The sequence below is a fragment of the Anomaloglossus baeobatrachus genome, chromosome 6, assembly GCF_048569485.1.
Source record: "Anomaloglossus baeobatrachus isolate aAnoBae1 chromosome 6, aAnoBae1.hap1, whole genome shotgun sequence".
NCBI lineage: Eukaryota > Metazoa > Chordata > Amphibia > Anura > Aromobatidae > Anomaloglossus > Anomaloglossus baeobatrachus.
The window spans coordinates 577,966,630-577,981,221 of record NC_134358.1 but is presented as its reverse complement, the minus strand read 5'-3'; the positions used below and the strand labels follow the sequence as shown (position 1 = coordinate 577,981,221).

At 53.5% G+C, this 14,592-nt stretch overlaps 1 protein-coding gene across 19 annotated transcripts in view; it reads left to right on the top strand.

The window, feature by feature from the left end:
• OBSCN (obscurin, cytoskeletal calmodulin and titin-interacting RhoGEF) overlaps positions 1 to 14,592 on the top strand; it is an 882,373-nt gene that overhangs the window by 567,808 nt on the left and 299,973 nt on the right. For all 19 annotated transcript variants that reach the window (XM_075315914.1, XM_075315911.1, XM_075315913.1 and 16 more), the window contains 3 exons: positions 5,758 to 5,860; positions 5,954 to 6,083; positions 8,185 to 8,290. In XM_075315914.1, coding sequence (XP_075172029.1) covers positions 5,758 to 5,860; positions 5,954 to 6,083; positions 8,185 to 8,290 — 339 coding nt within the window. The remainder of the gene's footprint in view (positions 1 to 5,757; positions 5,861 to 5,953; positions 6,084 to 8,184; positions 8,291 to 14,592) is intronic.

Genomic DNA, 14,592 nt, shown 5'->3' with positions numbered 1-14,592 from the left:
GGGCTGGCGGGCGGTGGCTGCTTCTTCTCTGGCTGGGCTGGTGGGCGGTGGCTGCTTCTTCTCTGGCTGGGCTGGCGGGCGGTGGCTGCTTCTTCTTTGGCTGGGCTGGGCTGGCGGGTGGTGGCTGCTTCTTCTCGGGCAGCTGACCGCTGAATGCTGTCCACAAACACTGTGAAGAGAAATATACTCTAAATTCCCGCACTATTGCGGCCAATCCAAACCGCCCGTACCACAGACAGGCCGGCCAATCACAGCGCTGCTTTGCTCCTGTTACCGTGCACGTGGATAAGAGCAGAATCTCCTGGTGAGGACGCCTCATGGACACTAGGCCCCGAACAGTCACCGGAAACCAATAATAACAGGTCTCTGATAATAATGGATAATGGGGTCCACGAGCCCACGCCGCCCGCTGCTGTATCTGATTCTATCAGGAAGCCGATGTCCGAGCCACCTGTCAGCTGAAAAACAGTCACCTCCAGAGCAGCACTCACTATTCTGCTGTTACATCGTGTCTTATCCTCCAGTCACCTCCAGAGCTGCAGTCACTATTCTGCTGTTACATCATGTGTTATCCTCCAGTGACTTCCAGAGCTGCAGTCACTATTCTGCTGTTACATCATGTCTTATCATCCAGTGACCTCCAGAGCTGCAGTCACTATTCTGCTGTTACATCTTATCTTAGCCTCCAGTCACCTTCAGAGCTGCAGTCACTATTTTGCTGTTACATCATGTGTTATCCTCCAGTCACCTCCAGAGCTGCAGTCACTATTCTGCTGTTACATCGTGTCTTATCCTCCAGTCACCTCCAGAGCTGCAGTCATTATTCTGCTGTTACATCATGTCTTATCCTCCAGTCACCTCCAGAGCTGCAGTCACTATTCTGCTGTTACATCATGTCTTATCCTCCAGTCACCTCCAGAGCTGCAGTCACTATTCTGCTGTTACATCATGTCTTATCCTCCAGTCACCTCCAGAGCTGCACTCACTATTCTGCTGTCACATCATGTCTTATCTTCCAGTCACCTCCAGTGCTGCACTCACTATTCTGCTGTTACATCGTGTGTTATCCTCCAGTCACCTCCAGAGCTGCAGTCACTATTCTGCTGTTACGTCATGACTTATCCTCCAGTCACCTCCAGAGCTGCAGTCACTATTCTGCTGTTACATCATGTCTTATCCTCCAGTCACCTCCAGAGCTGCAGTCACTATTCTGCTGTTACATCATGTTTTATCCCCCAGTGACCTCCAGAGCTGCAGTCACTATTCTGCTGTTACATCTTATCTTAGCCTCCAGTCACCTCCAGAGCTGCAGTCACTATTCTGCTGTTACATCATGTGTTATCCTCCAGTCACCTCCAGAGCTGCAGTCACTATTCTGCTGTTACATTATGTCTTATCATCCAGTGACCTCCAGAGCTGCAGTCACTATTCTGCTGTTACATCTTATCTTAGCCTCCAGTCACCTTCAGAGCTGCAGTTGCTTGTGACGGGGTGTACATCAGAGCAAAGAGAGACAACAGGCCGAGGATGATCCAACAGGTTTACTAACAGGAATACAGGAACAGCACATGACAAGTCCAAATAAAACAGATTCGGGGGCATCTCCCGATAATCCAAAGTGCCAGATCACGACGAAATAGTCCTCTTCAGAGTCCCAGAAATCCCACACAATCCACTGAACGGCGAGATCTGTCCGCAGAATCAGATCTCGCTCCCTTCCTCTTCAAAACTCAGCTCCTAACTGCACTTAGAAACAGGAGTGTATTGTCTGAGCTCGTGGGCCCGCCCCTCAAGGGTAGGGATCTATGCAATGGTTGGGCCCACTAGAAAATTCTAGAAGGTTGGCTCCGAGATGTCTACAGGTTTGTGTAGTTGGCGTTATCCACTGCTTACGAAACAATGAGAAGTTCCCCTGGCTGTGTGGACAAGAGATAATTGCATTATGGGCCCAGAGACACAGGAGATGGGGGGAAGGTATGGTCACTTACATCCCAAGACATTTCAAAGTGTTCAGTAAGTACAACCAAAGGAAAGTGACATCACATCCTGACATAGTATACAGCAAATACAGTGAGAAGGTAAAACACATCACATGGCATCTTATACAAGAAATATGGGATGGAGAAAAGCACATACATCATGACAATCCCTTCCCTCCCAACTTGTGTATGTACTAGGCACCTCTACAGGTCGCTGGTTAAGTACACGCAGGCATGGCTGACAGGACTCAAGGCTCCTCTTGCCTGGACAGTCCATCTGCATTCTGGTGTTGGCTTCCACACTTGTATTTGATGGAAAAGCTGTAGGTAATCCCTTGTAGAGCGATAGGGTTGGAAGGACAAGGTTCCTTTTGTGTCCTCCCTCACTTAAACTCGGCTTTCTGCACCCACAAATCGGCATTGTATATCTCCCACATCATTGCCTAGGAGAATGTCTGCAGGGAGGCCGCTCATCACACCGATTATGCATTGTTTTGCCCCAAAGCCATAATCCAGGGTCACACTCGCTCTTGGAATATATCTCTGGGTACCTCCTGCCAATTCAATGGCAATTCCTGGTCCCTTTTGAATTGCTTCTGGTTGAATTACTCGGGGATCTGCTATGGTGAGAAAAGCCCCAGTGTCACGAAAGCCAACAACTTTTTGGCCATCCAGCACGACCTCCTGTAGATGTTTATGCTGAAGATCAGAAGAACGGGCGGCTGTGGCTCGCACCCCATAGACTCCTGGTAGGGAAGTCAACATATCAGGGTCACTTGGGAAATCATCAGGGCCTGAATCCAGCTCTTCTCCTGCGTAAGGTGTCTGTAGATAATGGACAGGCAAAGGTGGTCTGCAGCTGTTCTGCCTCTGAACACCTGGACAGTGAGCTTGCAGATGACCAGGCTGCCCACATCCATAACATCTGCGCTGCGTCTCACTCCTTCCAGTTTGCCTTCTGGAGAAGTAGGTAGGAGACCTTGGTGACTGATAGGGAGGTGCAGGTGCTGGAGGTGGTTGTCGATTTGGAGGATGACTCCACTGGATAGATGGGCATGTGGCCCGCAGATGCCCGGGATGCCCACAGCTATAACATCTCCGCTCTTCTACTTTCTCTCCTCGTCGCATTCCAGAAGATGTGGTAGAAACAACTGGAGGCACATACACACGGGTATCCACATGAGGTGGTGATCTAGGAGGTTGAGGAACATTGGGCACTGAAGGACAAGGAACCTCTGGTGTTGGGGAGCTGGTCATTTTTGATCCCTCTGCTAGCAGCTTCTTCCACTGAGGCTTGATGGTGAGAGCCTCATCAGCTAGAGCAGCAGCTTCCTCCACAGTGGCTGGTCTCCTCTCACGCACCCATTCCCAGATCTCAGCAGGGCACTTGAAGTAAAACTGCTCTTTTAGGAGGACCTGGAGGACAGTCTCCAAGGTTAAGGCCTCCTCTGCCTCCAGCCAACGATGCCACAGATGTTTGAGTTTGTGGGCATACATCTTGAAAGACACTTCCTCATCACATGCTAAAGTACGGAGCTGAGTCCTGTAAGTGTCTGGCGTTACAGCATAATGTTCTAGAATAGTCTGTTTAATATCCGCATACTCACTGTTCCACCGAGGGTCCATATTTCTATAGGCTGCGGCAGCTCCACCCTCTAAGAGCCCAACCAGATGCCGGACACGCTCCCTTTCTGGGACTTCCATTAATCGACACTGATGCTCAAAGTCCTGGAAGAAGCCCTCAATGTCACCAGCAGCCTCATTAAACTGCTTGAAGTCTTTGCGGGACACTCTGGGAAGTTCCCCCATGGTGGGTGTTGGGGTTACAGTCTGTCTGGAACCTCTAGCGGCTTCCACAGCGAGCTGCTTATCCAGCAATTCCATCTCCTCCATCCTGCGCTCCTTCTCTTTAGCTCCACGCATGACCTCCATCTTATATTCTATGGTGGTCTCCTCTCCCAACAAGGCCATCTCCTCCTCGGACCACACAACCCACTGACTTTTTTGGGTATTTACCTCCGGCTGCCATCTTTCTTCCGTTTGCTGGGAGGATCCTTGCTCAGCGTCATTTTGCGAGCAAACTCCTTCCAACGCCTCAATCAGCTGCTCCTTGGAGAGTCCCTTGTAGCTGACTCCCAGTTCACGGGCCTTTGTTTGTAGGTTCACCGCAGTCCAGTTCTTGTACTCTGAGGTTCTGGTTCCAGCTGTTGATGGGCCGTTGTCCTCCATTCCTTCTGCTCTGATCCCACTGCTGCCACCAGTTTGTGACGGGGTGTACATCAGAGCAAGGAGAGACAACAGGCCGAGGATGATCCAACAGGTTTACTAACAGGAATACAGGAACAGCACACGACAAGTCCAAATAAAACAGATTCGGGGGCACCTCCCGATAATCCAAAGTGCCAGATCACAACGTAATAGTCCTCTTCAGAGTCCCAGAAATCCCACACAATCCACTGGACGGCGAGATCTGTCCACAGAATCAGATCTCGCTCCCTTCCTCTTCAAAGCTCAGCTCCCAACTGCACTTAGAAACAGGAGTGTATTGTCTGAGCTCGTGGGCCCGCCCCTCAAGGGTAGAGGTCTATGCAATGGTTGGGCCCACTAGAAGATTCTAGAAGGTTGGCTCCGAGTTGTCTACAGGTTTGTGTAGTTGGCATTATCCACTGCTTACGAAACAATGGGAATTTCCCCTGGCTGTGTGGACAAGAGATGATTGCATTATGGGCCCAGAGATACAGGAGATGGGGGGAAGGTTACTTACATCCCAAGACATTTCAAAGTGTTCAGTAAGTACAACCAAAGGAAAGTGACATCACATCCTGACATAGTATACAGCAAATACAGTGAGAAGGTAAAATACATCACATGGCATCTTATACAAGAAATATGGGATGGAGAAAAGCACATACATCATGACATTGCTATTCTGCTGTTACATCGTGTCTTATCCTCCAGTCGCCTCCAGAGCTGCGGTCTCCATTCTTTTCTTTGCTGCATGTTGAGAGTTATAGTATTTTGGTACAGCGATGTCCTGCAGCCTGGAGCTCCTGCACAGCGGTGTGTATGTGGCTGCAGCTTTGGTAGTGACTGGAGTATGCGATGTATGGAGATCATGTGTGGTGTGCGGCTGTGGCTCCTCGTGACATATTATCACATGTAATGTGCGCAGGATCGTGCTGATGTTGCGCTCTGCAGCGGCTTCTTCTCTAGTTTTCCCCTAGTGCAGTTCACACTGACAGTAATGCCGGATGTCTCCTGAGATTGCAGGGCTCTCCCAGCAGCACAGAGTATTTTAGTGGAGCCGTGAGCTGATGTTTGGGAGGTGAGAGTGAGGGGCACAGAGTATTTCAGCCCTCGTCTGTTGCCTGATGTTGCGCTCTGCAGCGGCTTCTTCTCTAGTTTTCCCCTGGTGCAGTTCACACTGACAGTAATGCCGGATGTCTCCTGAGATTGCAGGGCTCTCCCAGCAGCACAGAGTATTTTAGTGTAGCCGTGAGCTGATGTTTGGGAGGTGAGAGTGAGGGGCACAGAGTATTTCAGCCCTCGTCTGTTGCCTGATGTTGCGCTCTGCAGCGGCTCCTTCTCTAGTTTTCCCCTGGTGCAGTTCACACTGACAGTAATGCCGGATGTCTCCTGAGATTGCAGGGCTCTCCCAGCAGCACAGAGTATTTTAGTGGAGCTGTGAGCTGATGTTTGGGAGGTCAGAGTGAGGGGCACAGAGTATTTCAGCGCTCGTCTGATGCCGTGAGGTTGATTTGCTGCTTTGTGTCCTCAGTTCCTCCGAGGTTCATCAATAAGATGCGGAACGTTTACTTTGTGGAGGGAGAAGATGCGCAGTTCTCATGTGTTACTGAGGGGGCGCCGTACCCACAAATCCGGTGAGTGACAGCCGTCATTGTACTATGCCACATGTGATTGTCTGCTGGGGGTTGTAATGTTGGAGAGAAGTCTGATGATGGCGCTGTTTGCAGGTGGTACCGAGACGGGCATCTGCTGTCAGATTCCAGCAAACACCAGACATTCGCTGAGCCGAGGAGCGGGATGCTGGTCCTGGTGATAAAGAGCGCCACGAAGGAAGACGCCGGACACTACGAGTGTGAGGTGCGTGCCGCCAGTGTACCGCTGCACAGTGATGGCGTGGAACGCCAACGGGATCCTAGCCACGTCTCCACGGCCTCACACCATTAATAACCTTACAGTGCCCAGATAAATAGAGCTGTGTGGTGCCCAGATAAGTAGTGCTGTGTGGTGCCCAGATAAATAGTGCTGTGTGGTGCCCAGATAAATAGAGCTGTGTGGTGCCCAGATAAGTAGTGCTGTGTGGTGCCCAGATAAGTAGTGCTGTGTGGTTCCCAGATAAGTAGTGCTGTGTGGTGCCCAGATAAGTAGTGTTGTGTGGTGCCCAGATAAATAGTGCTGTGTGGTTCCCAGATAAGTAGTGCTGTGTGGTGCCCAGATAAATAGTGCTGTGTGGTTCCCAGATAAGTAGTGCTGTGTGGTGCCCAGATAAGTAGTGTTGTGTGGTGCCCAGATAAGTAGTGCTGTGTGGTGCCCAGATAAGTAGTGCTGTGTGGTGCCAGATAAGTAGTGCTGTGTGGTGCCCAGATAAGTAGTGCCGTATGGTGACCAGATAAGTAGTGCTGTGTGGTGCCCAGATAATAGTGCCTTACAGTGCCCAGATAAGTAGTGCTGTGTGGTGCCCAGATAAATAGTGCCGTGTGGTGCCCAGATAAGTAGTGCTGTGTGGTGCCCAGATAATAGTGCCTTACAGTGCCCAGATAAGTAGTGCCGTGTGGTGCCCAGATAATAGTGCCTTACAGTGCCCAGATAAGTAGTGGTGTGGTGCCCAGATAAATAGTGCCGTGTGGTGCCCAGATAAGTAGTGCTGTGTGGTGCCCAGATAATAGTGCCTTACAGTGCCCAGATAAGTAGTGCTGTGTGGTGCCCAGATAAGTAGTGCCGTGTGGTGCCTAGATAAATAGTGCTGTGTGGTGCCCAGATAAATAGTGCTATGTGGTGCCCAGATAAATAGTGCCTTACAGTGCCCAGATAAATAGTGCCGTGTGGTGCCCAGATAAATAGTGCCGTGTGGTGCCCAGATAAATAGTGCTGTGTGGTGCCCAGATAAATAGTGCCTTACAGTGCCCAGATAAATAGTGCTGTGTGGTGCCCAGATAAATAGTGCCGTGTGGTGCCCAGATAAATAGTGCTGTGTGGTGCCCAGATAAATAGTGCCGTGTGGTGCCCAGATAAAAAGTGCTGTGTGGTGCCCAGATAAATAGTGCTATGTGGTGCCCAGATAAATAGTGCCTTACAGTGCCCAGATAAATAGTGCCGTGTGGTGCCCAGATAAATAGTGCCGTGTGGTGCCCAGATAAATAGTGCTGTGTGGTGCCCAGATAAATAGTGCCTTACAGTGCCCAGATAAATAGTGCTGTGTGGTGCCCAGATAAATAGTGCCGTGTGGTGCCCAGATAAATAGTGCCGTGTGGTGCCCAGATAAATTGTGCCGTGTGGTGCCCAGATAAATTGTGCCGTGTGGTGCCCAGATAAATAGTGCCGTGTGGTGCCCAGATAAATAGTGCTGTGTGGTGCCCAGATAAATAGTGCTGTGTGGTGCCCAGATAAATAGTGCTGTGTGGTGCCCAGATAAGTAGTGCTGTGTGGTGCCCAGATAAATAGTGCTGTGTGGTGCCCAGATAAATAGTGCTGTGTGGTGCCCAGATAAATAGTGCTGTGTGGTGCCCAGATAAATAGTGCCGTGTGGTGTCCAGATAAGTAGTGCTGTGTGGTGCCCAGATAAATAGTGCTGTGTGATGCCCAGATAAATTGTGCCGTGTGGTGTCCAGATAAATAGTGCCGTGTGGTGTCCAGATAAGTAGTGCTGTGTGGTGCCCAGATAAATAGTGCTGTGTGATGCCCAGATAAATTGTGCCGTGTGGTGTCCAGATAAATAGTGCCGTGTGGTGCCCAGATAAATAGTGCCGTGTGGTGCCCAGATAAATAGTGCTGTGTGGTGCCCAGATAAATAGTGCCGTGTGGTGTCCAGATAAGTAGTGCCGTGTGGTGTCCAGATAAATAGTGCTGTGTGGTGCCCAGATAAATAGTGCCGTGTGGTGCCCATATACTGCTAAACAGTGCTGGCTGTTTCCGTGGGGCTCTGTTGCTAATCCTGTGTTATTTTTACCCCCCCCCCCCGCAGATGGTGAATAGACTGGGGTCCTCACGGAGTGGAGCGGAGCTGAGTGTACAGACCGCCGCAATGCTGGCGCAGGAGAGGAGAGGTGACCAGACCATCACTATAGAAGGTAAGACGCTGCTCAGCACACCGCTTATCACTGCTGGCCGGACCGAGGGGCGTGATCATGTGATTGTACTGCTCTATGACTGCGGTGATGGTATTATACCGATATACAACCTGCGCCTGCATCTCCGGATATCTGGAAATTACACTCAAATGTTTCATGAGATTTCCTCCCGGAGAAGCTGCACAATATTCCATGTGAGTGTAGAGGCGCCATGTCAGTGAGATCGGCGGTGACATCAGTGGAGATCGGCGGTGACATCAGTGGAGATCGGCGGTGACATCAGTGAGATCAGCGGTGACATCAGTGAGATCAGCGGTGACATCAGTGGAGATCGGCGGTGACATCAGTGAGATCGGCGGTGACATCAGTGGAGATCGGCGGTGACATCAGTGAGATCGGCGGTGACATCAGTGGAGATCGGCGGTGACATCAGTGGAGTTCGGCGGTGACATCAGTGAGATCGGCGGTGACATCAGTGGAGATCGGCGGTGACATCAGTGGAGATCAGCGGTGACATCAGTGAGATCGGCGGTGACATCAGTGAGATCGGCGGTGACATCAGTGAGATCAGCGGTGACATCAGTGAGATCAGCGGTGACATCAGTGAGATCGGCGGTGACATCAGTGAGATCGGCGGTGACATCAGTGGAGATCGGCGGTGACATCAGTGAGATCGGCGGTGACATCAGTGAGATCGGCGGTGACATCAGTGGAGATCGGCGGTGACATCAGTGGAGATCGGCGGTGACATCAGTGAGATCGGCGGTGACATCAGTGGAGATCGGCGGTGACATCAGTGAGATCAGCGGTGACATCAGTGGAGATCGGCGGTGACATCAGTGGAGATCGGCGGTGACATCAGTGAGATCGGCGGTGACATCAGTGGAGATCGGCGGTGACATCAGTGGAGATCGGCGGTGACATCAGAGGAGATCGGCGGTGACATCAGTGGAGATCGGCGAGGACATCAGTGAGATCGGCGGTGACATCAGTGGAGATCGGCGGTGACATCAGTGGAGATCGGCGGTGACATCAGTGAGATCGGCGGTGACATCAGTGGAGATCGGCGGTGACATCAGTGAGATCGGCGGTGACATCAGTGAGATCGGCGGTGACATCAGTGAGATCGGTGGTGACATCAGTGGAGATCGGCGGTGACATCAGTGAGATCGGTGGTGACATCAGTGAGATCGGCGGTGACATCAGTGGAGATCGGCGGTGACATCAGTGGAGATCGGCGGTGACATCAGTGAGATCGGCGGTGACATCTGTGGAGATCGGCGGTGACATCAGTGAGATCGGCGGTGACATCAGTGAGATCGGCGGTGACATCAGTGAGATCGGCGGTGACATCAGTGGAGATCGGCGGTGACATCAGTGGAGATCGGCGGTGACATCAGTGAGATCGGCGGTGACATCAGTGAGATCGGCGGTGACATCAGTGAGATCGGCGGTGACATCTGTGGAGATCGGCGGTGACATCAGTGAGATCGGCGGTGACATCAGTGAGATCGGCGGTGACATCAGTGGAGATCGGCGGTGACATCAGTGAGATCGGCGGTGACATCAGTGGAGATCGGCGGTGACATCAGTGGAGATCGGCGGTGACATCAGAGGAGATCGGCGGTGACATCAGTGGAGATTGGCGGTGACATCAGTGAGATCGGCGGTGACATCAGTGAGATCGGCGGTGACATCAGAGGAGATCGGCGGTGACATCAGTGAGATCGGCGGTGACATCAGTGGAGATCGGCAGTGACATCAGTGAGATCGGCGGTGACATCAGTGAGATCGGCGGTGACATCAGTGAGATCGGCTGTGACATCAGAGGAGATCGGCGGTGACATCAGTGAGATCGGCGGTGACATCAGTGAGATCGGCGGTGACATCAGAGGAGATCGGCGGTGACATCAGTGAGATCGGCGGTGACATCAGTGGAGATCGGCGGTGACATCAGTGAGATCGGCGGTGACATCAGTAAGATCGGCGGTGACATCAGTGGAGATCGCCGGTGACATCAGTGGAGATCGGCGGTGACATCAGTGAGATCGGCGGTGACATCAGTGAGATCGGCGGTGACATCAGTGGAGTTCGGCGGTGACATCAGTGGAGTTCGGCGGTGACATCAGTGAGATCGGCGGTGACATCAGTGGAGATCGGCGGTGACATCAGTGGAGATCGGCGGTGACATCAGTGGAGATCGGCGGTGACATCAGTGCAGATCGGCGGTGACATCAGTGAGATCGGCGGTGACATCAGTGAGATCGGCGGTGACATCAGTGGAGATCGGCGGTGACATCAGTGGAGATCGGCGGTGACATCAGTGAGATCGGCGGTGACATCAGTGAGATCGGCGGTGACATCTGTGGAGATCGGCGGTGACATCAGTGAGATCGGCGGTGACATCAGTGAGATCGGCGGTGACATCAGTGGAGATCGGCGGTGACATCAGTGAGATCGGCGGTGACATCAGTGGAGATCGGCGGTGACATCAGTGAGATCGGCGGTGACATCAGAGGAGATCGGCGGTGACCAGTGAGATCGGCGGTGACATCAGTGGAGATCGGCGGTGACATCCGTGGAGATCGGCGGTGACATCAGTGAGATCGGCGGTGACATCAGTGGAGATCGGCGGTGACATCAGTGAGATCGGCGGTGACATCAGTGAGATCGGCGGTGACATCAGTGAGATCGGCGGTGACATCAGTGAGATCGGCGGTGACATCAGTGAGATCGGCGGTGACATCAGTGAGATCGGCGGTGACATCAGTGAGATCGACGGTGACATCAGTGAGATCGGCGGTGACATCAGTGGAGATCGGCGGTGACATCAGTGAGATCGGCGGTGACATCAGTGAGATCGGCGGTGACATCAGTGAGATCGGCGGTGACATCAGTGGAGATCGGCGGTGACATCAGTGAGATCGGCGGTGACATCAGTGGAGATCGGCGGTGACATCAGTGAGATCGGCGGTGACATCAGTGAGATCGCCGGTGACATCAGTGAGATCGGCGGTGACATCAGTGGAGATCGGCGGTGACATCAGTGAGATCGGCGGTGACATCAGATAGATCGGCGGTGACATCAGTGGAGATCGGCGGTGACATCAGTGGAGATCGGCGGTGACATCAGTGGAGATCGGCGGTGACGTCAGTGAGATCGGCGGTGACATCAGTGAGATCGGCGGTGACATCAGTGAGATCGGCGGTGACATCAGTGGAGATCGGCGGTGACATCAGTGAGATCGGCGGTGACATCAGTGAGATCGGCGGTGACGTCAGTGAGATCGGCGGTGGCGTCAGTGGAGATCGGCGGTGACGTCAGTGGAGATCGGCGGTGACGTCAGTGAGATCGGCGGTGGCGTCAGTGGAGATCGGCGGTGACATCAGTGAGATCGGCGGTGACATCTGTGGAGATCGGCGGTGACATCAGTGAGATCGGCGGTGACATCAGTGAGATCGGCGGTGACATCAGTGGAGATCGGCGGTGACATCAGTGGAGATAGGCGGTGACATCAGTGAGATCGGCGGTGACATCAGTGAGATCGGCGGTGACATCTGTGGAGATCGGCGGTGACATCAGTGAGATCGGCGGTGACATCAGTGAGATCGGCGGTGACATCAGTGGAGATCGGCGGTGACATCAGTGAGATCGGCGGTGACATCAGTGGAGATCGGCGGTGACATCAGTGAGATCGGCGGTGACATCAGAGGAGATCGGCGGTGACATCAGTGAGATCGGTGGTGACATCAGTGGAGATCGGCGGTGACATCAGTGGAGATCGGCGGTGACATCAGTGGAGATCGGCGGTGACATCAGTGAGATCGGCGGTGACATCAGAGGAGATCGGCGGTGACATCAGTGAGATCGGTGGTGACATCAGTGGAGATCGGCGGTGACATCAGTGGAGATCGGCGGTGACATCAGTGGAGATCGGCGGTGACATCAGTGAGATCGGCGGTGACATTAGAGGAGATCGGCGGTGACATCAGTGAGATCGGCGGTGACATCAGTGAGATCGGCGGTGACATCAGTGAGATCGGCGGTGACATCAGTGGAGATCGGCGGTGACATCAGTGGAGATCGGCGGTGACATCAGTGGAGATCGGCGGTGACGTCAGTGAGATCGGCGGTGACGTCAGTGAGATCGGCGGTGACGTCAGTGAGATCGGCGGTGACGTCAGTGGAGATCGGCGGTGACATCAGTGAGATCGGCGGTGACGTCAGTGAGATCGGCGGTGACATCAGAGGAGATCGGCGGTGACATCAGTGGAGATCGGCGGTGACATCAGAGGAGATCGGCGGTGACATCAGTGGAGATCGGCGGTGACATCAGAGGAGATCGGCGGTGACATCAGTGAGATCGGCGGTGACATCAGTGGAGATCGGCGGTGACATCAGTGGAGATCGGCGGTGACATCAGTGAGATCGGCGGTGACATCAGTGGAGATCGGCGGTGACATCAGTGGAGATCGGCGGTGACATCAGTGGAGATCGGTGGTGACATCAGTGAGATCGGCGGTGACATCAGTGAGATCGGCGGTGACATCAGAGGAGATCGGCGGTGACATCAGTGGAGATCGGCGGTGACATCAGTGAGATCGGCGGTGACATCAGTGAGATCGGCGGTGACATCAGTGGAGATCGGCGGTGACATCAGTGAGATCGGCGGTGACATCAGAGGAGATCGGCGGTGACATCAGTGGAGATCGGCGGTGACATCAGTGGAGATCGGCGGTGACATCAGTGGAGATCGGCGGTGACATCAGTGGAGATCGGCGGTGACATCAGTGAGATCGGCGGTGACATCAGTGGAGATCGGCGGTGACATCAGTGAGATCGGCGGTGACATCAGAGGAGATCGGCGGTGACATCAGTGGAGATCGGCGGTGACATCAGAGGAGATCGGCGGTGACATCAGTGAGATCGGCGGTGACATCAGTGAGATCGGCGGTGACATCAGTGAGATCGGCGGTGACATCAGTGAGATCGGCGGTGACATCAGTGGAGATCGGCGGTGACATCAGTGAGATCGGCGGTGACATCAGTGGAGATCGGCGGTGACATCAGTGAGATCGGCGGTGACATCAGTGCAGATCGGCGGTGACATCAGTGGAGATCGGCGGTGACATCAGTGGAGATCGGCGGTGACATCAGTGGAGTTCGGCGGTGACATCAGTGGAGATCGGCGGTGACATCAGTGGAGATCGGCAGTGACATCAGTGGAGATCGGCGGTGACATCAGTGGAGATCGGCAGTGACATCAGTGCAGATCGGCGGTGACATCAGTGGAGATCGGCGGTGACATCAGTGGAGATCGGCGGTGACATCAGTGGAGTTCGGCGGTGACATCAGTGGAGATCGGCGGTGACATCAGTGAGATCGGTGGTGACATCAGTGGAGATCGGCAGTGACATCAGTGGAGATCGGCGGTGACATCAGTGAGATCGGCGGTGACATCAGTGGAGATCGGCGGTGACATCAGTGGAGATCGGCGGTGACATCAGTGGAGATCGGCGGTGACATCAGTGAGATCGGCGGTGACATCAGTGAGATCGGCGGTGACATCAGTGAGATCGGCGGTGACATCAGTGGAGATCGGCGGTGACATCAGTGGAGATCGGCGGTGACATCAGTGAGATCGGCGGTGACATCAGTGAGATCGGCGGTGGCGTCACTACAGATCGGAGGTGGTGTCACTACAGATCGGCGGTGACATCACTACAGATCGGAGGTGGTGTCACTACAGATCGGCGGTGGCATCACTACAGATCGGCGGTGACATTACTGGTGATTAGCGGTGACATCACTGGTGAGATTGGCGGTGACATCACTGGTGAGATTGGCGGTGACATCAGTGGTCAGATTGGCGGTGACATCACTGGTGAGATTGGCGGTGACATCACTGGTGAGATTGGCGGTGACATCACTGGTGAGATTGGCGGTGACATCACTGGTGAGATTGGCGGTGACATCACTGGTGAGATTGGCGGTGACATCACTGGTGAGATTGGCGGTGACATCACTGGTGAGATTGGCGGTGACATCACTGGTCAGATTGGCGGTGACATCACTGGTGAGATTGGCGGTGACATCACTGGTGAGATTGGCGGTGACATCACTCATGTACTCGCAGTCACTGTTTATACCTCCGGTCGTGGGCTCTGCTGGGTCTGAGGGTCTTCATGGCGCCGTCCAGTGTCCTGAGAGAATTTGAATGTTCTGTGACTGTAGATGTACGGGGGGCTCCGGCTCTGATTGGCCACAACCTCCTTCCCTGCTCAGCCCCACCAGGAGGCCG